The 22,149-nt window shown below is 57.8% G+C and overlaps 7 protein-coding genes across 7 annotated transcripts; 3 read left to right on the plus strand and 4 right to left on the minus strand.

Annotated features, from left to right (window-relative positions):
- Nucleotides 1-155: 155 nt before the first annotated feature.
- On the minus strand, nucleotides 156-1,834 carry SPRG_20652 (hypothetical protein; the record flags this gene model as incomplete). Its single annotated transcript, XM_012348371.1, has 6 exons — nucleotides 156-272; nucleotides 324-431; nucleotides 490-598; nucleotides 659-945; nucleotides 993-1,115; nucleotides 1,169-1,834. The coding sequence occupies 6 exons, from the start codon at nucleotides 1,832-1,834 to the stop codon at nucleotides 156-158; spliced, it is 1,410 nt and encodes a 469-aa protein (XP_012203761.1).
- A 466-nt stretch (nucleotides 1,835-2,300) lies between these two features.
- Nucleotides 2,301-4,857, minus strand: SPRG_20653 (hypothetical protein; the record flags this gene model as incomplete). Its single annotated transcript, XM_012348372.1, has 10 exons — nucleotides 2,301-2,935; nucleotides 2,980-3,226; nucleotides 3,268-3,549; nucleotides 3,603-3,812; nucleotides 3,863-4,008; nucleotides 4,052-4,106; nucleotides 4,178-4,275; nucleotides 4,329-4,530; nucleotides 4,599-4,727; nucleotides 4,774-4,857. 10 exons carry the CDS (start codon nucleotides 4,855-4,857, stop codon nucleotides 2,301-2,303), a joined length of 2,088 nt encoding a protein of 695 aa, XP_012203762.1.
- A 591-nt stretch (nucleotides 4,858-5,448) lies between these two features.
- Nucleotides 5,449-6,051, plus strand: SPRG_20654 (hypothetical protein; the record flags this gene model as incomplete). Its single annotated transcript, XM_012348373.1, has 2 exons — nucleotides 5,449-5,802; nucleotides 5,839-6,051. The coding sequence occupies 2 exons, from the start codon at nucleotides 5,449-5,451 to the stop codon at nucleotides 6,049-6,051; spliced, it is 567 nt and encodes a 188-aa protein (XP_012203763.1).
- Nucleotides 6,052-7,473: 1,422 nt separating this feature from the next.
- On the plus strand, nucleotides 7,474-7,862 carry SPRG_20655 (hypothetical protein; the record flags this gene model as incomplete). The annotated part of the gene is made up of 2 exons (XM_012348374.1): nucleotides 7,474-7,813; nucleotides 7,849-7,862. 2 exons carry the CDS (start codon nucleotides 7,474-7,476, stop codon nucleotides 7,860-7,862), a joined length of 354 nt encoding a protein of 117 aa, XP_012203764.1.
- A 607-nt stretch (nucleotides 7,863-8,469) lies between these two features.
- SPRG_22227 (hypothetical protein) lies at nucleotides 8,470-17,905 on the minus strand (the record flags this gene model as incomplete). The annotated part of the gene is made up of 39 exons (XM_012348404.1): nucleotides 8,470-8,547; nucleotides 8,595-8,686; nucleotides 8,730-8,859; nucleotides 8,913-9,012; nucleotides 9,107-9,452; nucleotides 9,509-9,625; nucleotides 9,695-9,797; nucleotides 9,856-10,077; nucleotides 10,141-10,332; nucleotides 10,389-10,763; nucleotides 10,817-11,181; nucleotides 11,222-11,498; nucleotides 11,554-11,757; nucleotides 11,808-11,941; nucleotides 11,995-12,076; nucleotides 12,122-12,319; nucleotides 12,366-12,469; nucleotides 12,519-12,734; nucleotides 12,786-12,944; nucleotides 12,994-13,320; nucleotides 13,367-14,029; nucleotides 14,079-14,226; nucleotides 14,280-14,474; nucleotides 14,516-14,581; nucleotides 14,629-14,705; nucleotides 14,747-14,826; nucleotides 14,871-14,911; nucleotides 14,964-15,041; nucleotides 15,085-15,174; nucleotides 15,221-15,541; nucleotides 15,591-15,692; nucleotides 15,738-16,149; nucleotides 16,198-16,349; nucleotides 16,375-16,464; nucleotides 16,523-16,639; nucleotides 16,688-16,848; nucleotides 16,900-17,180; nucleotides 17,224-17,559; nucleotides 17,619-17,905. The coding sequence occupies 39 exons, from the start codon at nucleotides 17,903-17,905 to the stop codon at nucleotides 8,470-8,472; spliced, it is 7,518 nt and encodes a 2,505-aa protein (XP_012203794.1).
- A 579-nt stretch (nucleotides 17,906-18,484) lies between these two features.
- SPRG_20658 (hypothetical protein) lies at nucleotides 18,485-19,530 on the plus strand (the record flags this gene model as incomplete). Its single annotated transcript, XM_012348375.1, has 2 exons — nucleotides 18,485-19,168; nucleotides 19,222-19,530. 2 exons carry the CDS (start codon nucleotides 18,485-18,487, stop codon nucleotides 19,528-19,530), a joined length of 993 nt encoding a protein of 330 aa, XP_012203765.1.
- A 1,107-nt stretch (nucleotides 19,531-20,637) lies between these two features.
- Nucleotides 20,638-21,273, minus strand: SPRG_20659 (hypothetical protein; the record flags this gene model as incomplete). Its single annotated transcript, XM_012348376.1, has 1 exon — nucleotides 20,638-21,273. A coding segment is annotated over one exon (636 nt), but the record flags the coding sequence as incomplete, so codon positions are not given.
- Between the last annotated feature and the right edge of the window lie 876 nt (nucleotides 21,274-22,149).

Raw genomic sequence — 22,149 nt, forward strand, 5'->3', positions numbered from 1 at the left:
ACGCTCTCCCTTCCATAAAGACCGTATGCAACGACTGGGACTGGTATGCCTGCATTGTCGTCCAGGGTTCAAGTCCGCTCGAGAGAAGCCTTATCACACGCTTCTCTGTGGTACATACCTGTTCCCTACTACATCTATGGGTCGTCCGTTGATTCTCACATGGTCGTTGTGTGCGCCCCTGGAAACAACGCCGCTTTCGCGCCACGAACGAGGTCGACGACAACGAGGCTCGTCGGTCGCTTCGTGATCAGCGGCGTCGTGCACTTGAGAATCTACGGGTCATTCACTGAAACGATGGACGAGGAAGGTGCGCATCATCGTACCACCGAGAGCATTGGCGCAGGAACGACTTCGGTGAGCTCGGCTTCGAGCGTATACGTCTGCGCGCGCACAGCTTCCAGAAACGCCTCGCGCGCCTCCCGCTTATGCACCTACATACCACCAGCGTTCGTTCGTCCGACCACAATGAACATCCCGTTGACAACGGACCGCAAATGGCGCTGCTTCACCCAGGCCGAGCTCAGCCAAAAAGATACCAAACGCGTAGACGTCCGTCTTGCGCGTGAGCGCCTCGTCGCTCAAGGTCTCCGGCGCGGCCCTGCATTGTATACGAGATAAGACATGGCAGACGGGTGTATGTACAGGTAGAAGGTTGTACCACGGCAGGTCCACGGCGTCGCCTGTCGTGGGCCGAGGGCTTGGAAAGCCGTGCAAGCGGTAGCGGTCGTTGTCGTCCTTGAAGACGGCCGTGAGCCGAATCCCGCCGTGAATGACCTTGGCCAAGTGAAGCTGCGCCATGGCCGACGCAATGTCCATGGCCACCGCGGTCGTCGACCGGGACCACGACTCGGCCGCCAGGTGCGTCAACGGCGCCGCATGCTCGTACAGAACACACCAGGCGTGGTCGTGCAAGGAGAACCCGCGCAGTCGTAGCAGCATGTGGTCCTACGTCACTCTCGTCACCGTCTTGTAAAAAACGGTGTGTTCAAGACCTTGGGCAGCGTCGCGTACGTCGATAGGATCGACGTCACGTCGACGACCGAGAGCGCCAGCTGCAAAAGCACAGGCTCCTTGCCCACGCTGCCCACGAGAAGGGCATGGGCGGTGTGCGATTTCTACATCACCAAACGGAGATGAGATATTCTAGAAAGGACAGCTAGGGTCGTACGTCCAGGGTCCAGCGCTCGGGCGGGATCCAATAGCCTCCGAAAGGCTGGAGGCATTCGTGCTGGCGGTAGTCGCTGTGCGACGGTGACGACGGCACGGTTTTGGACGGCGATGGCGGCGGCGCCACATGACTCGACGTCAGCGGGCGACTCGTGGGCGATGCGGCGACCGGACTCTTGGGCGGCGTCACAACCATGGGCTTCGCGACTTGCTTTGTAAGCACGACGACCGATGGCTGGCTCGCCAGCGTCGTGTCGTACAGGACTTCCATGCGCACCTTGAGCTCTCCGCCGTCATGCTTGGCGCCGTTCGGTGCACGGGCCTTGGCTTGCTTGCGGTAGACGGGCAGCCACTCTTGCCGCAACTCGCGGTCGCGCCACTGGGCCAAGTCGACGCGAAGGCTTACAAAGCCAATGCTATTGTCGGGCAAGAAGGCTGCATTGGCGTTGCGAATGTCAATGTCAAGGACGGCCTTCTCAGTGCGTGTCTTGAACGAAAACACAAAGGGCGCATTCCAGAAGGGCTCGGCGCCGCCATTGTCGTGGTATTCGGTGCGCTCACTTCGGTGGCCCAGCGTCACAATGCAGTACGGGTCCTGTGTTCCAAAGAGCTGCGCCCGCGCGAGGCCGCGGGCTTCGATGAGCGTCACATGCAGCTGGACGGCCATGGCTAAAGTGCAAAATGTCAAAATGGCGTTGGCCGTTTGGTAGCAACCGCAACATCATATCAGCCAATCGTAGGCCGCCAACCGAATAGGTAATCAATGTGCGGGATGCCATTGGCTGGCAGTTTTACACATGGATATCCCCCGTTGTCGCGTGGTTTTATAAATGATCAGAAAGTATGTGTGTGATATGTGTTGGATGTGTGAAATGCGAAGAACTATGTGGGCAAAGCGTGTGTCGCAGCTCACGCCGGCAGTTTGCTCGATGCTGGCATGATGGCATACAAGGTGGCTGTCAACAACCACAATGCATGCGTCTCGCCATGTACCTAGGATGCATGCTCCTACTATAAGAACGACCAGCTGGTACGATGTGGCAGGACTTTGCTTGGAATTGCGAAAATTGAGCACCCAAAAAGCCATGTTCGAGGCGGCGCATCCCACTCATTTGACACCGCCTATGCGTGATCTATTCTGCCGTCGCGCTGCGCTTGGCGGCGCGGCGTGGGTTGACGTGCATCGTGCAGTACGGTGCGGTGCCCACCTCGACGCCTGCCGCGCGCAAGTGCGCCGACGCGGCGGCCCGCGCCTGCGGATGGACACCGGTCGTCGCGCGCTCGAGGAGCTTTTGCGTTTGGTAGCAGCACGTCCGGCACCGTCGAAACAAGCATTGCGTCGTGAGCGGAATCTCCTGGACGCATGCCGGCTGCCGACAACGCTGGCGCTCGGTCACGTTGTTGGTTGTCCAGATTGGCGTGTCGTGTTCGACGTGCCGCTTGACGGCTTCGCGCTGAAGTCGCCGAAACTTGGCCACATTGGCGGCTTGGGTCTCGAGCACCGACGACGAGGTGTCGGCCTTTTCCAAGGGCGCAAAAAACGCGGTGACGTCGTCGAGGCAATGCAGCGCGACGGTCGGGCACCCGGGCTCGCCAGCACATTCGACAGCCGACGCGGGCGGCGCCGCGAGAGTCTGCTGCACGATCGGCGCCTCGTCATAAATGCCGCACACGTCGTCGCATTCGATTTCGTACAGCACGTGGCGTGTCTCGAGGTCTTCGATACCCGTGCCGTTGGTTAGCTGCGTCAAGAACATCCGGATCGGTGCTACACGACACTTGATACACTGATACTATAATAGGGGCACACACCGTTGCGAATCGTGGGTTCGAGGAGAAGACGGAGACGCTTGCACGGGTTGTCGACCGCGATGCGCTGCAGCATGGCGTGCTCGACGCGGCGGTTGAGGACACGGCAGCTCAGCAAGAGAAGAGGGATATGGACCGTCCTGTCCGTGCACCTCGAGACGGCGACGCCCACGAGGCCGTAGTGCCCATACTTGTCCGTGACCGACACGTACAGAATCGTTGCGGTCGATGCCAGTGCATATAGTTGCTCCTACGTGCGATGTGACCGATGCGTCGGGCAATTTTACGCACCACAGACGTGTATGCTCGCGTCGCAGTCGTTTGAAGGTTGAACTGGTTGGTGCGCTGGCAGAGCTGCGCGATGCGCTCGAGCGTGGCCCGCGGCGTCGCCGACGTCATCGTCTGCATTTCAACGTGCATGCCAAGTGCGGCAAGGACGTTGGTTGTATCATTATCTTGGCCAAAGTCCTTTGCTTGCAGCTGCCGCTTGTACATGGCCGTGCGCGCCTTGTCTTCTGCTGTCGTGACGACGGCGCCAAAATTGGCGTCGAGCGCCCAGACAGTCGCAGCAAACTAAACAAATCCAATGGTCTAAGAGATGCGCTATGCAGGCAGAACGACCGTACGTTGGGCGTCAGCTTTGGCAAGAGGGGCACATGAACAACCGCCAGCGACGGGCACGAGGCGCGCACCGCAGCGCACTCGAGCGCATTGTCGTCGAAGAAGACGGCGCTGTCCATGCTCAGCGAGAGCTCATGCAGCATCGCCGCGATGTTGTCTCCTTTAAGCTCGTGGTTGATGCGACTCGACACAATATGCGTGTCAAGATCGAGATGCTAGATTCGCCATTGTGAAATTCATCATTGGTGAAATGGACGGTTCGCACCATATCTGGGTGGCGTTCAAACACGGCTTGGACGTCCGCGGGAATGTTCTTGCTGCAGAGACAAAGAAGGGTGCCGGATGCATATTGCTCCAGGAGAAATATCTGAAAGGCGGCATGGGCGGCCGTGATCTCAATCTGTGCCAGTCCTACGCCCGTCCTCAGTCCTCTTGGAGCTCCCAAGGCGAGTACCGTCTTCGGCGATGGCCCCCGACCACAGCGTGTGGTCGCAGTCGAGGATCAGCACCTAGCATGATCAAGTGAGTCTATCTCGACGCATGCACAAATGTATAACGAGGTTGTGGTCCGTGGTATTACCTTTTTCGGTCGTCGAAACACGCGGCAGATTTGCCGCGCGGCCTGCAGCGCCAAGAGGTTATTCATCCACGGCGAGTACGGGTTGTGCATGGCGAGGTCTACGCCGTTCTCATCATGATATTGTCCACGCTATACGTACATATATGTGTACCCAATGTTGCATTGTAAAAGTCGTCGCTCGCGCCGTAGACCGCACGGAGGTCCGACACGAGCGCTGCGTTTGCCGGCATGTGTGCACGCAAGTACTCGTCGTCGGTGGTGGATGCGCTCGCGTCGGGCGGCGATGGGCAGAGCACGACGACGAGGTGCCGGGATGGATTGAGCGCCACGTGCGACGTTAGCAGCGCCAGAGCCTCATCCATGCGGTCAGTCGTCGAGGGTGCCGGTCCTGCTTGGCGCAGCTCGGGGTGTCGTACTGGACGTCGCACGTGCGCAAAAAGAGCAGTGTCATGCAGCGGCCATTGGTCGTCTGCGCGTGCGGGCGCGGCAGGAGTGCGCGCCACTGGCCATACGGCATCCATTGCAGCGTCGCCGAGACGGACGGCAGCGCCTACCGCAGCGTCATTACGCGCCGATATATATACACACACGAATACCGTCTGAAAGACAAAAGGCACGCGCGCGTGGAGCGCATCGGCGGCAAAGGTCGCGCCCACAAGCACGTCGACGGTCCCAACCATGATGCCCACTTTGCATTCGCCGCTTTCGATTGGTCCGCGCTGTTTCGGCAAAGTCCTATTGGAAGCTGCTGAAAAGTCCTATATTTGTATTGAAATCGGCAATGCCCGAAATATGGTCGACACCAAAAGCTCCAATGATTTCAACACGTTCGCAACCCGTGCAAGGAGGCCGTGGTCCAATCTTGCTGGCACAAGCAGCACGACCAAGCGAATAACGTTAGGCAGCTCAATGTCGCTGCTGCCTACTGTGAGTGGCAGTACGACTAATTTATTGCCACGAACTTGGTCGTACCCATACCAACTTGCACATCCAATGCCGTTACGAGTACCTCCTGTACTGACAGGCAGCGCTGACAGGCTGTCAGTGCAGGGTATACCCTGCACTTAAAACGGTGTGCATACTATGCACACCGTCTCGTGTACCCAGGATCCACGTACGAAAAATGAGCGAATTTGAAATTTCTAGAAGTGCGAGGAAGCCAGCTTAGGAAGTCGGTATAGGTATGGGCTGGACACGCGTTGGACACTGGTCTGTCCATCTGCAGTGAGTGTCGTGGGGATGATGACGGCACAACTCAACTTGCACCGACAATGCCACAGCTCGTGCTGCGCCCGTATACGAAGAACCGCTCGTGCAACCCGCTCGAGCACGCCGAGGAGTGGCGCGTCATGGTCGCGAACGGCGGCGCCATCACCGACGACCGCTTCACGCAAGAGATGCTGCAGCAGCGCATGAGCGAGCTCAACACGCAGTTCGAGGCGTATTCGAAGCGCATCTACAAGCGGATTTTCCTCTTCGTGCATCTGCCCATGCTGCTGCTGCTCACGTGCCTCATCGGGTCCTGCATCGTGCTCATCGCGCTCGGCAGCAACCAGTCGGCGCTCGACCGGCGCATGTACGGCAGTGTCTTTGGCCGCGTCTTCCCGTACATTGCCATCGCGGTTGTACTCCTTGGGTGCCTCGTCGGTCTGGGCGCCAAGACTGTCTTCCGCAACATCCAATCGGGCTTTATCGAGACCGTCAACTACATGAACGTGCGCGACGAAGTGTACGAGGTGCGCTGGAGCTACGTCATGGCGCAGAACACGTCGTACTTTTCGCGCGACGCGAGCCAGTTTGGCGCGATTCTAATCACGCGCGGCCCGCCGCCGCCGCAGCCGCCCGTCCAAATCGTGTACACCTGCATGTATTAAATATTGTCATGTGGATAACCGTGTGAGTGTACTTCCTGTGTGGCTGTCGTTCATGCGTCCATGGGTGCCCCGCAGTGAGAACCGAAGTGGGGCAACACGGGTCTGGGCCGCGCCTGCGAGAGACGTGGCGCAACTTTGATTGCTTTTGCTTGATGGACCAAATCGAGAGAGGAGGATGTCAATGGAGCAATGAGAAGAAACCTATATATATGGTAGCGAGGGATCGAAGCATAACCGCAGGTGGGTTTGGATACGTCCGTTGGGGACAGCTTTCGGCAATGCACAGTGTGCATGGCACTCAGTGCAAGAGTGAGCGTCGAATGACCATCATTCTAATGCACCCACCTCTTTCCAAGTTGCACTTCTTCGGTGGTCACCGTTGGGTACGATCGGTGGTAGCGTCCGGGAGGAGCAGAGACAGCTGGCACAGATGAGCATGCTCTCTGTGCAAATGACTTCTAGTCCCATGTCCCGACAACGCTCCCAGCTTCATAGGTGGGCGCACATCTTGCACCATACTACGTAGTAGATCTTAGTTTCGTCGCACCAAGGCACTTCGCGACGAAAGCAAGTTGCAGTCCCTGTGCAAAAGCTGATGACCCGCCGCGTTTTACTTCACAGTATCAAGGGTGGTATTCACCCTTGGTTATACCCGGCAGTGTACCCGGTATGTTTTTGTGGTTTTGCGAATATTTTTCAACAAAAAAGTGCGTTGCAGATCCAGTGTACGGCGCATCGTCATCCAGGATGCACACGCTCGCCTAGAGCATCGTCCCAGGAGCCATGTCGGCCATGAACGCGAGCGATGACCCGTCCATGTCGCTTGTGGTCTTCACGTTGAACAACCCTCTTGACGGTGCATGCTTCTCGCGGCCGTCGTTTTCATCATCACGTCCTGTCGACGGCGATGACGCCGATCGATGTCGTAATGATCACTCTGTTTCCATAAAGTATGAATGGGTCGCTATTCTCTGGACCAGGTGCGGTGTTGATGGACCGAGAACGGTTTCTCAAAAAACCCGCGATTTGCTCAAATATTTGCAAAAAACCGCAATTGAGGAATACGTGGATCTGATTGGCTTTAAAAGGAAGGTCCAGGGGTTGTGATTGGCTGCTTTACGAGTTTAAGGGGTATTTGCGAATATAGGAGGCAAATTGCAGGGCTTTTGAGAAATTCTACCAGCGACGAGGGCGAAGCATGTCGCGATCACGTAAAACCGGCGCGTGGTCAACACCCCGTATGACTCACAATCGCTTGCCTGTCCATCCACCGTTTGCGAGAATTCCAACTCGAGCCGACCTGCACTTGAAATCCAAATATTTTCGACGGCGTGTCCCAAATGGCTCCCGACGCTACAGTAAAGCACGGCTGCTGCTTGACGTCCTTCATTGTATCTCTGACCATCCAGTACCCACACACGTATGGAGCTTATTCTCACGCTTCGCGAGGCGCGCAACCTCAAGCGCACGCAGCTCCTCGGCGCGCAAGACCCGTACTGCAATGTGAGCATCCCCAACATCTTTGACGCAACCACCGAGGTCCACCACCACGGCGGCTCCAACCCATGGTGGAACGCATCGTTCTTGCTCTCCGTGCCCGAGACGATCCCGTCGGGCCTGACGCTCGCCGTGCACATCAAGAATGCCATGCACGTCCTGCCCGACCGCTCCATTGGCATGGCGCGCGTCGACCTCGATGCGCTCGCGACCGCCCTCGCGACTGACGACATTTACCACGAGTGGGTCCCCGTCCTCCACAAAGGTGTGCATGTGGGCGACCTTAGCATTGCGTTGGAGCTCGCCGGCATTGACGACGTACGGGGCAATGTCATCTCACTCACATCGCCGCCCGTTGTGGTCATTGCAACGTGATCCATTGGAGTACGTTAACTATATTTATACCACGAGTACACGAATATACACTCAGTTTCGGTTGTCAGTCCGCGCAGACAGTAGTAGGTAGGATTCCTCGCATCTTCGCCAAAGGCCGTGTGTGCAAGCAGGTCGAAACGATGCGTTGTTGGAACGGCAGCGATACATCATCGACGTCTTGCACCTGTTTGCATCGCTCGGTTTCAAGTACAACTGCACATAGTGGTCGCACCCGTAGGCGCTCAGACTTGAATACCCTTTTTCTTTCCGCGACTTTTCGTCCATCCGAAAAGGCCACAGACACGCCGCGTCAACATGTCATGGCAACAGCACTCCATTCTCAAAAGCCCATCATCCATCGTCGTACTAGGATCGGCCGATGCATCAACGTCTTCAATGTACAGCGGACGGCACATAGTCGTTGGTGCCGCATTTTCCTCCTCACCCTGCTTGAGGACATGGTAAAATGGACAGCTTTGGTGCCAAGGAACTCTTATCCAAGACGCTGGATCAAAGGCTTGAATTGGTCGCTCACGTCGACAATGATCACGCCGCCTTGCGGTCCACAAGCGCCATGATGCGTCGGCGCAAGCGCTCGGATCGATTGCGTTTCCAGTACGCCTCCTACACATGCACCATGGGTCTTTGAACGCTACAGTCGTCCAGCGCACCTCTTCTTCAATGGCCTCTTGGGCCCGGACTTGGGCAATGAACTCGGCAAGCTCGATGCGGCGGTCTTCGGCCGCAATGCGCCCGAGGCGGCCTACCGCAGGTGTCAACATATGTTTTCAATCGGATGGAAGTACCGCGGTACGCGCGCTGCATGGTCGTCGCGGCCGCTTGCTCGAGTGCTTGTCGCGCCTCGAGCTCGGCACGTCGAATCTTCCACTTGATTGCCGCGGCCCGGCCCAGGTACCCCCGGTAAATCCGTTGCAGCTAATACACATCCCATGAGGTTTCTTTCGACGCCACACCAACAATAAACATACAAACGTCGCGGCTTTGGCTTCGCGTTTCGCGAGTCGATTGTTGGCAAACAGCTTTTGTCGTTGCGATTGCAGGCGCTCCATTTCCTTTGGCTCCGGCGCGCTTGGCCGAGTTTGGCCTTGGCGTGCGCCTCGTCGATGCGTCTAGTACATTATCGTTGTGGCTTCCCATGGCGTCGTTGGACCGAGGCGTGTACCGTTGCCGCAGCTCTTGCTTTTGACGCTCGAGCTGAAGACCTGTGACGGGCTTCGCGACGTGCACCTTGGCGTGCTCGCTCGTCTTGGCGCCCCACACTTGTTTTTGGGCCTTGAGGAGGCTGAGACCCCGGAAGTACATGAGTGTCATGCAGAAAAGGCCGAATTTCAGCGCCTGCTCGGTCTCGTCGAGCACCTTGTCGGCCGCCGACCCTTTTTGAATTGCTTTTTTGTCCATGCGGAGGGCTTGTGCGTCGACCTCAATCGGCGTCCATTTCTCCAGTGGCGTGCCAAACTTGGCTTTGGTCGCGTGTATGTCGTGGAGCTCGTCGGCCATCTTCTTGTCGGCTAGGCCAAAGACGCTCCGAATCCAATTTCACAACAGAACACAGCAAATCGGGTACCAGGACTCATGTTTTCGAGGCGCCGAAGCACTTGCATGTTGAGCGGTCCGTCCTTGTATACACTGGGCACGAAGCCTTGCACCTTGCGCCGCGATTCGCGCTCGCCAAAGACCCAGCCTACACCACCACATGGCAGCAACAAGTGAGACCGCGTGGTCGAGACAAATGCGATAAATAAGAAACAACCTTCGAGCATCCATTCGAGAATGTCTTCGACAATCTCGTGTGTTGTGAGCTGCGCGACCAGCGAGTGCTGCTCCCGCGTCAACGCAGCCTTGACTTTCTCCGTCTATCGAAATATGATACCACATGGGTTTTTCGAGTTGTGTGCAGTCGACGAGACGCACCTGCTGCATTTGGACAAAGCCATGGAGCGCGACGGTCTCAAACTGATCGTTGGGCCAGTTGAACGTTGCGTGCAACTCGGAGTCAATGTCGCGAAGGCGCAAGTGCTTTTCCCAATTACGGATCTCGGACGTGAGCTCGAGGAAGAGGTCCATCTTGCGCATCGAGATGGCCTCGACGCCGCCGCGGACAGCCGACATGCACAGACGCGAGCTGAGGACGGTCTAATACAACATCAAAAATGACAAACATGAAAACAGGACAAATATGACAAAACGATCACCCACCTCTTTCGAACGCTTGACGCGCTCGGTCTCGTCCTTGAGAAGGTGGATGCGGTGCACGATGGTGTCCTTGGTCGCGTTGAGGTACGGAACCCACGTGCACGGGTTTTTGCGGCAGGCCATACACCCGCCCGGCCCCAGATTTTTCTTTTCAAGCTCCAGTTGCTGCTCTTCAATCGACCGTGGCACGAGGGCCTAGACACCATGCATATTTGGTCGTGATCGTCGAGCAGACGCCACTGAAAACGTACGTCTTGAATCGCGCGTTTTTGCTTTTGGTAGCTTGGTTTTGCCTTCTTGTTGGTCTTTTGGAGCTGCTTGAGCGCAGCCTTGCGTTGCTCTTCGCGTGCCAAGCGTGCCTCGAGGTCCGAGTCCGAGTCGGACACGTGCGCGAGTCCTTGCTTGGTCTTTTCCTCGTCGTCGTCATTATCTCGCGCGTGCAAGTCAAGGAGCGACTTTGGGTTGTGGAACGCGCCCCATTCGGCTTCTTCGCGCTCGGTGAGCTGACTGAGGAGCAGTCGATCGAGCTCCTTCTCGAGCTCGAGCCGCAAGACGCTGGTTGGAAACCGCTGGGGCGCGCTGTGAAGGACACTCGAGTCCATAAACTCATTGGTGCTACTGATCGCCTAGTCCAGAGTGCCTGCATCAATATACTTGACCATCCCTTTCAGCAGCGTACGCGATCGAGTTCGTGCAGCACCGAGCGGCAGCGCGCGTCGACGTCAACTTCGACCTTTTCACCTGCTTGCGAGTGGTCGACGAGCGAGTGTTTGATCGGCGCCGCATACGCAGCAGACGGTGGCGACGGACCGTGCAATAGCTCGTAGGCAAAGGGCCCATCGTATGCCAAGACGAGGGCGCGCGCGCGACGGGCGTCGGCATCCAGCGACGCAATTTGGTCGTCCGGCGTCTGCAGCAGCGCCAAGAGCGAGTCGCGCGTCCACTGCTTGGCGGCTGGTACGGTCGTGAGCAAGCGCGAGTGCAGCTCGGGGTGCAGAAGCTTGTCGAAAGCGAGCCACGCTTTCTGGTCGGCATCGAGGGCATCTGCGGGATTTTCAGTATCGGATGAGAGGGAGGACGCTACCAAGGGGTAAGGATCGGAGGATCGAGGCTGGCTTGTCGGCCGCGGTAATGGCGTGGTGCCGCAAGACGCTCTCGTCGCGAAATTTGAGCATGGCTTTGCGCACCAGAATTTCTTTTCGCGAGAGGGCATTGTAGGGGGCGTCGACCAGTCGCTGGAGCTCGGCAGCCGAGTACGCGTTCATCTCGGCCTCGATTTTGGAGAGGCTGTATCCGATGGGCACGGTCGTTTTTTGGTTGAGCATGTGCGCGTGCTGCGACGCTTCTTGCTCCCAGAGATACTATGGACAATTGTGACCACACTTCTAAAAATATAAAAAATGAAAATAAGTGTACAAGGTCGGGGTGCACGATGCGGTCGAGTAAGACCCATTGACGCTCGGCCGCGTCGAGGGCCAACTTGTTCTTCTTGTATTTGCGACGTACGCGCTGCGCCGACGTGAGGAGCTTTGGCAGCTGGTGCTTGAGCGCCGCGAGGTCCCGCCACCGCATCTTGGCCGTCTTGAGGACGTTGTACTCGGCGTTGAGAGCGTACGCGACCTACTCAACCTCCCGTTTTGAAGCATGGAAACGTGAAACTTTGAGACGACCTTGAAACCCGACGTCGCACCCTCGATGCGAGCGGCGGCGTACGGGAGGTGCTGACGCGCATACGTCAGCGCCGCCTCGAGGTCGGCGCGCTCGAGCAGCAATTTGGCATGGAGCGACGCCAAGTGGTGCAGTCCTAAATATATATATTGATGTATCAATGTACCTCAATGCCATGTGGCAACACACCTCGCTTGATGTCGTGGATCTCGTCTTGCCGAATCGCATGCAGCTTGCATTGCTTGGTGAACGCGCGATCGAGCGTTCGGATCTAGTCGACCCTTGAATGTAAAGTACGTTTTCAGAAAACCCGCACCTGCGCCAGAAGATCTTTGCGGCTCAGGGACGCGCCGGCGCCCGTCGGTACGTCCAAGAGGCGCTGGAGCTGCCCCATCTTGGCTTCGTGCTCCTTGGCGCGGAGCATCGCGGCCGACGACGCCTTCTCGACCAGCTCCAACTTGCGCTCGGCCAAGCGCATGCTCTCCCAGATCTGCAACACTTCTTCGCGACCGACCTAGAACACCCCTTGTGCGTCCATTGCATCCATTGATATATCGCACGGGTAGGCGGGCTTGCTGTGTCAGTGCCGTGGCCTTGGCGCGTCGTACAAACTCGGACGCGGGCATCGCTTCGTGCATCGAGACCGCGATTGAGTACGTCGTGTCTGACTACATAAACAACATTGACTAGGCGCTTTAGACAAAGAAAGCGACATACGGGACAGCCCACGACAATGTGGTAGACGCCTTGCGCGATCGGCACGCGGTTGGGCGCGTGGCGAAGCACAATCCGTCCCATGCTCTCGCTCGTGTTGAGCTGCACGTGGTCGTACTGGACTTGACCGATCGGCTCGGGCTTCCCGCTGAGCGACAGATGGTACAGCATAGCAGCGAGTCGACCGAGCTTGTAGCCCGTGGCGCCAAACTTGCCTACCCATATACATCAGTCTGTCTCTCTATCCATCGATCCATCGATCGAACATACCTTCAAAACGATCGAGACCGTGAGACTGAGGCCAACTGCGTCGACAACTATCTCGTGGGTCGCACTTTTGCGTGCTCGTAGCTGGCACTTGGAGGATTCAAGAAGGCTGCGCTGGGTCTTGGCATCGACGAGGATAGTGGCTCGTTCGTCGGCCTCTACCGCCGCAGCTGAAAATCTCCGTTCGGAGAGAGATGCTGTTCGTACCGACAAGCTCGGCGAGGGTCGAGATGACCACAATGTGCTGGGCGTCGGGGCGGAGTCCGCCGAAGTCGTGCAGCACTGTCCAGACAGCATCGTCGGCGGGAGTCATGTTGGGACTCCACATCTGGCCCGCAACGTTCTGTACGTGGTCGGCCGTCATATCGGGAACGGGAAAACCAACGGGAAAGGGTGGCAGCAAAGTGGCCATGGTTGCGCCAAGGCGCGCGTCGCACGCGAGCCAGAGCTGCTCTTTCTCATTGCACGACGCCCACGGTTTTTGTCGAAGGCTCTCGGCGAGCTTGCGCTGCAGCATCCCGTGGAGATCGAGGCCTAGATCGTGTGTTTGCGGGATGCAACCTCTGGCATATTGAACTACCTGGGGGCAGTGGCAGCGGGGGGGCATACGTCACGTCGACTTGGTTGAGCACAACTGGGCCGTCGCCGCACGTATACTTTCTCAGCAAATAATGCGCGCGGAGATGCGTGGGGGATTTGAGAAACGGAAGCGCGAGGCAGATCCGGCTTGGCAGCGACAGAATGTACTCGATCTCGGCGTCGGTGACCGACGTCTGATACAGCGGGTCGAGGCGCATCTCGATGGCCTCGCGCTCAGAGAGACTCGAGTAGAGCGTCACAGCGTGGTCGCCTCGTTTCAAGTCGAGAGCGATCCACTCTTTCTCCTCCACCGAGTGTTCAAACAGTTTTTTGGACCGCACGAGTGCAAGATCTGGAATGGACAGTCGCTCCCGCGCCAACGCTGCCGACCGCTCCGAGTACCCACGGGCTTGAGCATCCATGTCGGCTTCTTCCTTGACCGTGGTCGATGCCGCAAACTTGGCAAATGCTGCCAATTGCGTCTGCGCACTCAAAAGCAGCGCGAGCCCTTCGACAATGCGTTTGATGTTGATGCGGAGGTCGGCGCGAATCGTCTTGGCGGACGCGCTTTGTACACGGAGCTCGTCGAGGCTGATGGTGAGTGCATTCAGCTCTTCCTTGCATTTGCGCTCGAGGGTCGCCTTGTCGAGCCGCTGCAACGTCCCTAATATCAACGCATCCTTCAAACGCTTTGTAGAGAGGGTATGGCCTACCCGCCACATAGATCGCGCTGTCGACCATCTTGGTGGTGACGCCTTCAATGCGGCTCAGCTCGGCGCTCAACAGCGTCATGCGCGCGATCGTCGTGTTGGTCAAATGCAGCCGCTTCGCGTCGGCGACAGCTTCGTCTTCTTGGGTTTCCTACACCGGGCGCGTCACGATCACCGTGTCTCTTGAGAGAGAGAGGTGTGTACTCGAAGCAAGCTAAGCTCTTCGTTCGCGTTGTGGACCATAATGGCGGCTTTGGCCAGGAGCTCGCGCACCGTGGCTTCCGTGCGTGTTTGTAAAATCGCGATGCTTTGCATGGCCCGGTCAAACATCGTGACCTCTTCGAGACTCGCGGTCGTGAGCGCCTGGAGCTGCGCCGTATCTTGCGATAGCACTTGCACCTTTTCGCGGAGAGCGCGAATGGCCGCGGGGTGGCCGGCACGAGGCGGACGGCGCCACCCGCGTCGGGCTTGGCAATGACGTTCTCCGTCTCGGCTCGATGCAGAGCCTGAGGCAACGTGATGTAGATTCCTTGCATCGCCATGGTCACCGTACCCGACTGAGGTTGTGGAGACTCCGCGAGCAGTCGTGCAGCTGGCTGTTGTAGGCATCGTGCTTGGCGATGGACGCGGCTTGCGTGGCCAAGTTGCGTTTTTCTGTTCGCGGACGGCACGGGCGTCATGGAGGATGCACTCGATCCCTTGCAGCACGCGCGGGATGTCGTGGCTGTCGACGCCGCACTCGAGCGCGTAGCTAGAAACACCACTCTTTAGCCGCCTCGCCACCGATCGAGATACCCTTCAGCATCGCCCCGTAGTGTCACTTGATTCGCTTCCAGCTACTTGCATGAGTATATCGTGTTGATAGGAAAGGGGTGCGAGAGGAGGTACCTTGCGTTGCAGCTCCCACAGTTGTGCTTGCAAGCTGGCGCGATGGGCAGCCCGCTCGAGGCCCAAGTTGATCTCGGCCTAGTAGCTGCGTGGCACGAATGACAAGGAGTCGTCGCCGTACTTGAGTCTGCAGCGCTTCCTTTCGCTCGTCTTCGAGCTCGGCGACCACGTTTTGAAGCGCGTTGCGATTGCTCTCCGCCCACAGGACGCTCTATACCAACGTCTATGGTACGAATCCAGTGGCTAAACGCACGCACCTTGCGGTCGTAGTCTTCCCGTTTGCGGCTTTTTTCATCTTCCATGTCCATGCTCCGGCGCTCGTGGCGCTCCGCTTCCACAATGGCCGCCGCGCGCAATCGGTCTCGTTCGCGCGCTGCGAACGCGAGCTCCTCCTTCTTGAGCCGCTGCTTCTTGCGCTCGACGTCGCGCAGGAGCTTTTGCTGCTTCTCGGCCTCGAGCCGCGCGAGCTCGGCGTGCTGCGCCTCCTGCAGCGACGCCAACGCGGCTTTGGAGGCCAAGACAGCCTCGTACGCGCTGTCTTCGGTCGCCAGCGCGTCTTCCAACTTGTCCATCAAGCTCTATGTCATGCAAAGCGTTGGACTCGTGATGCAGCATCGATGCACGTACATCGTCAGGCGCGCCCAGCGGTAGATCAATGTCGCGGTCAATCAGTTCTTGTCGAATACCTTGGATGCCACGCTCGTGTAAAATGGCGAGCACCCGCGACGACTATGGACACCGTCGTCACATCGAGCATCCGTCTTTGTAGCGTACCCACTGCGGCCCCGAGGCATCGACAGCAGCAAGGTCAGTTGGTGCCTGCACGACGAGCGTGTCGTCCTCGTCGATATCGAGGCGGTGACGACCGGGCCGTGTGCGTCGGCCGTGCCCTTCGACGGTCGTGCCATCGTTGTCGTCGGCGTCGGCCCCTCGGACAGGTGCTAACGTCACGTGCTCGAGGACGGCGGCAACGACGGCGTCGAGAAACTGGAGGCAAAACGGCGAGCGTTCTTGCAGCACCTCGTGCCCTGCCTTGAGCCACGCCACGTACACTGCATTGGTTTGCCGAAACGCTTCCGGTAAAGACGCAACGAGCACACGGCCTTCCTGGAGGGCATTCGCGGCACTGGGTGGCACCCACGCGTTCTGCGAGCTTTGCAGAAGAATCAACGGGACATGGAGGTTTCTAGATCCTATCCATATAGCCATGTATCACAATTGCATCCTGATGTACCGCAAGACGGGCCGGAGATCCGTAAACTTGGGAATGGCTTTGAGGCGTTGCTGGAGCAGCGCGCGGCTCGTGGGCTCGAGAAATCGGCGTCGGTGCTCAAAGACGATTGCATCGCGGTCGCGCGTGAGTGCTATCGAAACGCGACTCGACTCCTCAACATGGCCGGTGCGATCCAACCTGCGCAAGGTACGCGTCGCAAAAAAGCAAATGCACGAGCTGTTCGTGGCACTCGGTGTCGCCTTTGTTGGCATGCAGTCCATGCAGCAGCTATGTCACCGTTTGAAACGACATCTATTGCAAATGAGAGAGAGAGATGGCGACGTACGGGGTGAAGCTTGGATTTGACGCTGCCTTCGGACGCGCTCGCAAAGCCGTTGATGAGAAAGAGAGCACTGAGAGCCATGTTAAGCACGCGAAGCTTCGGGTCCTCGGCCGCTGTCACCTACGCCGTCGGCGTCATATGGATATTGCAATCGAGGGGATTGGCTACAAGCGTAAACCAGCCAGCGACCGCCGCCCCCGACCCGCACCCGAGCAGCAGCTGGGGCACCGCGCCAGGGCCTTGCTTGGGCTGGATGCTCCACGCGCGCGTGTTTATCAAATGGAGCAGCAGCGCGCCCATGTACGACGCCAAGGTGGCGTTGGTGACGACTAGAGCAGCGTCATTCATGCGGCTGGGAGAAGAAACGACCATGGACGTACTCGCCTCGGGGGCCACCTTGGCGACATGGCCGATGACGAGCACCCGTGCGAGCGGATAGAGGCGAAAGAAAGGCTGCAAGAGCGCTTCCATCATGGCGATCGTTTGAAACGCGTCAAGGACGACAATCAATCGCGCACAGGTGTGTGTCTTGCGCGTGTCGAGGTGGCGCGTCACGCGGCTCTGCACTTTGGCCAGGTCGTCACCAAAAAACGATGGGGGGGCCTCGGGCGCTTCGTCGTCTGTATTCTCGCCTGCCGATGGCGCGTGCAAGATGGCATATCTACGCTTTCATTAAGGGTCATCTTCTTGGTCAGACAGCGTACTCCAACACGGTCGCATCATTGATCGCAAACGACGCATATTGGGGAGCCTCCAAAGCTTCCAGCGCAACCGGGGGTACCGTGGTGCGTGGTGGCGATGCTTGGTTGGGCGCTTCGTCGCTCTCGCTGCTACTCCGGTCGTCGTCGGCCATGGGCGCGGTTGGCACAAAAGGACGCTTCTTGGAGAGATGTTGTAGCTCCCGCAGCGCGCGCTTGCTCCGGTCGTGGGCCCACTGCGGAAGGCCTTGCGCCGCTGCAATGGGATTCGTGCCAACTGAGCTCTTCTCGGGCGGCCTTTTACGGCGCTTCGGGGGCGGTGCCGAGGGGGTGGGGGGCACGCTACTCTTTTTTTCTTGGTCCTGGGTGCCGTCATTTGCTTGCCCTTGCGCTTAGTGTACAGTGTCGATTGCGGGTCGCAGAGTCGATGGAAGTCCTTGCAGGTGAGATGCGTCGAGCTTTTCTCGGAGATTTGAAAGAGGAGGAGGCTCCCAACCTCGACCGAGACGGGAATGCCCAGTGAGCGCAACCCGAGCACAAACTGCGAGAGATCAATGACACCATCGCGTCCATGGTCGAAGTGCGCGAACGAGTCTTCAATGCTAATGCCTCGGCTCGCTGCCGTCACGAGTAGCTCTCGGAGCGTTGCCGCCGCCTCGGCACACCGTTTGGCCGTAGTCGTGCTCATTACCGGTATCTTGAACGGTCACGATTGGATCGGGCATGGCCGGATTTAGTGTTGGCATTTTGGGTGGGTGACAATGGGGCTACGTGTGGTCGACCTTGGCGCAACAAATTCCTCACGAGCAATTATTGGAATGCGCTTGCAAGGTGGCGGTACCACCAACCCCGAAGACTTAGAGTTGAAGGCAGCCATGCACAAGTTTAACACTATTTGAAGCGGAAAGGCAATCGGCTGTGGTCCATGGTTCATGCTCGGACTGCCGCGAAGTCTCTCGAGCCAACGCCCGTCTGTGTTTGTATATTGACATGGTGCTCCAGGCAGTGACAGCTGTACAAATTACGACTAAATAGTGTCACCAACTTTTCCAACTTTTCGGTGCCGAGGTGCACACAATTTGAATCTTTACTTTGAAAAAGTCAAGAAGCGCGCGCCACAAAGTCAAGAGGCAGGGACCAAAGGCCCCTGCGTCGTTGTAGATGGCTTGCTCCCCCCACTTGGGTTGTCAACCTCATGCGTCGACGACTCAATTTGGATTAGACGATTAAATTTAGTTGCAAACCAGTGCAAAACCGTCTCGTCGGCATGGACGACGACACGGACGAGCTCGAGAAACACTGGGCAGCGCGTGTCCTTCAGCAAACGTGGCGGGACTACACCGACCGGCAGTGGGCAAAGTGGCGCGCTCTTCATACCACCGGCGCCGACGACGTCGAGCGTGCGCGCAATCCAACATCACGCACGAGTAACCACGACGACGACGACGACGCATCCCTAGCTGATGACGCGCCAAGTGGCAGCAGCAATCCACTGCTGTCGGCGCGCAGTGCATCGGCCGAGCTCAGTGCGGCGCACGAAGCGCTCATTGCGCAACTCGAGGCCGACCCCGCCTACCAATCGCTCGCAGCCACCGAGGTGGCTCTGGACGATCAAGTCCACTATCTTCAGCAGCAGCAAGCGGCCGTCGAGATGCAGCAGCGGCAGTTCCGGCTCCGGCAACTCGCCAAAGAGAAGGAGGAGAAGCATCGGCGCAAGCTCGCACGACAGCGCGCAAAGGAGCTTGCGCGGCGTCGTGCAGAAGAAGAAGAGAAGTTCCACACACTCGAGACCATGGCGATCATTCGGGACGTCGACTTTTCCAAGCGCGCGCCGACCAAGAAGGCCAAGCCCAAACCCCGGCCCGCGCCCGCCATGCCACCCCCCCTCGCGGTCGCCGAGATCCCACCCGTAATGAAAATCTACCCCCGCCTGCCCAATTTAGCGGCCGCCGTACGTACCTCGACATTGAAAGGAATCACGAGCCATGCTGATGGGATATATAGCCCAAAGGCACGGCGCGCAGCGCGACGGCCGACGCGAACGAGCCCCCGCCCAAAATCGACCACAGCAAAAAGACAATTGCGTGCTACGCCCAAGACCTCACGCCGCTTCTCAACGGCGAGAAGCCCAAACGTGTCAAGGTCGCACTGCCAAAGAAGGAAAACCTCGCAAGCCGCGCGTGTCCTCCAAGTCCAGTAAGCCATCGCCCGGCAGTAGCAATCAAGTCGACGAGCCATCATTGTCCGTGGTCGACGTTGTGCCACCCGCAATCCGCGTCCCGAAGAAAACAGAGTATGGCAAGTCGACCCTGACATCGGCGCCGTTGACGGCCGAGATCAAGCACTTGTCATGGATGACGACTCTTCAAAAAGAGTTTGACCAAGTCATTTTACAGTCGCCCAGCGAGCCGCCACCGCCCTTGTCGTCCTTTGTGCAAAGTCTGTCATCGACGCCGGCTTCGTCGACGTTGTCGCCGCGGATACCGCTGCCATTTGGCACCAGCGCACAATATACCGCTCCTCTGACGACGAGTGCGTCGTCCGATGCGGATGCCCATGCGGCGTTGGCCGCGCGGCGTGAGTTTCTCTTGGGCAAATACGGGAAAAGCCAGACGACGCCCGAGCCGCCGATTGTTGCCGAGACGAGCGATCGGCTGCAATCGATTCTGAACAAGTACAAGGCGGTCACGAGCGCCGTGACGGACGACCGGCCGTCCATCACGCCCTCCAGTACACAGAGCCTTTTGGCAAAATACGCAGGCGCAAGTCTCGTCGGTGGTAATAGAGCATAGCCGTCAGGATGGTGTCGTGACTTGAAGAGTGACTCTGTTTTGAACCAAAAGGATCTTGCCGAGCGAGCAGGCACGAAAGCGGTAACCCTGCACACCCACAACGGAGTATCGTCTATATTGTTTTTGTTGAACACGATGGAGCTGTTTGTGTTCCGTACGATCGTATGTCCTGCAACAAGCAGCCGCAACGATTCCACCGTGCGGCGATGCTTCGTACACTTCTACACAATTCCTTTTATCGATTGATACGACTAATGTGAATGCAGCGTTAAACACTGTCGGCCTTTTGAATGGACGATATACGCCGTGCGATCTTGGAGAACATACTTCGTTGTTCCTCTTTACTCTCCTTATCTCGCACCCCAAGAAGAAGAAAGACATGGGTGCGAATGCGCCAAAAGACGGGCTTGTATTCTTTACATCTTGTCTTAGTTTGTGTATCCGGTGTTAAAAATGGTTGTTTCCCGACAAGATATCATTCGTGACGTGGCACTGTTTCCGGTTGACGCAACTCAGATTATCCACATCGGCACCGTAGCACTTGCCGAGAAATCTGATTTCAGACGACCCGTTTCGGCTTTTTGTTGGAGCTGCTCGTCATTTCTGAAGTGCCCGCCTGTCGAGTAGCTCAAACTCTAGCGATGCAGTGGACTCTTGCTTCCCTTCTCGCTGTCGCCGCCAGTGCCTCGGCGCAGTTGCTTCTCGACAGCGGCCGTCCCGACGACAATCTTCCGTGGGCACGCCCGTCTCGAAAGACCAGTCGATCGCAGTGCAGTTCCGGTCGGCGAGCGCGTGCGGCGTCAACCAGCTCGTCGACTATGCCAACGTGACGGTGACGACCAAAAACATTGACCCCAAGGCGACGTGGATCACGCTCGACATTTGCCCGACAGTCAACGGACTGCCCGCGTGCGATGCGAACGCCAAGGCCGACAAATTCCAAATCGAAACAATCTCCAAGCGCATCGAGTTTCAATGGGTGCCGTCGACGCCCAAGACGCTGCAGCCCGACGCCCACTACTGGCTTGTCATGACCTCCAACGTCGAAGAGATGGGCCAAGCCATTATCTGGTACGACGGCCGCACGCGCTTCGGCCCGGCCAACGACCCGCGCAACGACGTCCTCTCGGCCTTTACGCTCTCGTCGGCCATGGACTGGGTCGTGGACGAGGCCAAGGACGGCCGCACTGTCGCGTCGGCCCAGATTGTCGCGCGCCCCGCGGCCTAATAATGTACATATGCATTTAAACACAATTCGTTTCTTCTACTTTTTGGATATTGTACGTTGGCGCAATGCACGACAAGACCATCTAGAGTTTTCTAACATTGTACGTCGCGATTGCATGGGATGATGTGTGACGCGCACGTGTCGAATAGTAGACCGGTGCTTGCCGTTTTCGTCGGTGAAAGAAGGGTGACACCGCAATGGTTCCTCGCACAATGGCAAGGTGCAGTGGTGTGGTTGTGCGGCACGGCCGGCAAGCGAGGCGCGGTGGTCTCTCTGAAGAAGTTCTTGCTTGCGCACCGGTTCGGTGCTTTGCAACGCAAGGAGCCGAAACAATCTTTTGAGAGCAAAACCACTCTCATTCTAGAATTCGGCTCCCGTGAAGTAGCCCGCCACTCCTCCCCCGAGACTGGGCGGTAATACAGACACTGCGTGCCCTCTTCGCCCCTGAGCACTCCCGCGTATCGAACGACCAATTCAAGCTGCCCCGCCATGCTTGTGTCCTCGGATGCACCAACTTCGACTGTCTCAGAGGTACACCGGTAACAACCCCGAGCAATTCGAATGGCATCACATGTCTAAGAAAAGGTGATTTTTCGATATTCTTTGTCAGGCGGTGTATTACCGGGATTACCACTATGGGTTTCTTTTTCTAGTATGTGGTCCATCGTCAAGCTACTTGATCGACCAGCAGCGTCCGCGGTCGTGAGCCAGACCCGTGTTGCGGAGTTCCACTTGGATGCGACCGTGGGCCGACCTGGAGCTGCAGCACCCGAAGGTACACAGGGGGTGCTCACTTAAACTCGCGGGCTGATGGAAGTCGTTGGCTTGGCGACCGACGCGAAATGTCGGGTGGTCTGATGTTGATGAGTAATGCTCGTGGTGCCGACACTGGTCGAGTTGTTTTGTTTTGGC

This window comes from Saprolegnia parasitica (genome assembly GCF_000151545.1).
Source record: "Saprolegnia parasitica CBS 223.65 unplaced genomic scaffold supercont2.43, whole genome shotgun sequence".
Taxonomy (NCBI): Eukaryota; Oomycota; class Saprolegniomycetes; order Saprolegniales; family Saprolegniaceae; genus Saprolegnia; species Saprolegnia parasitica.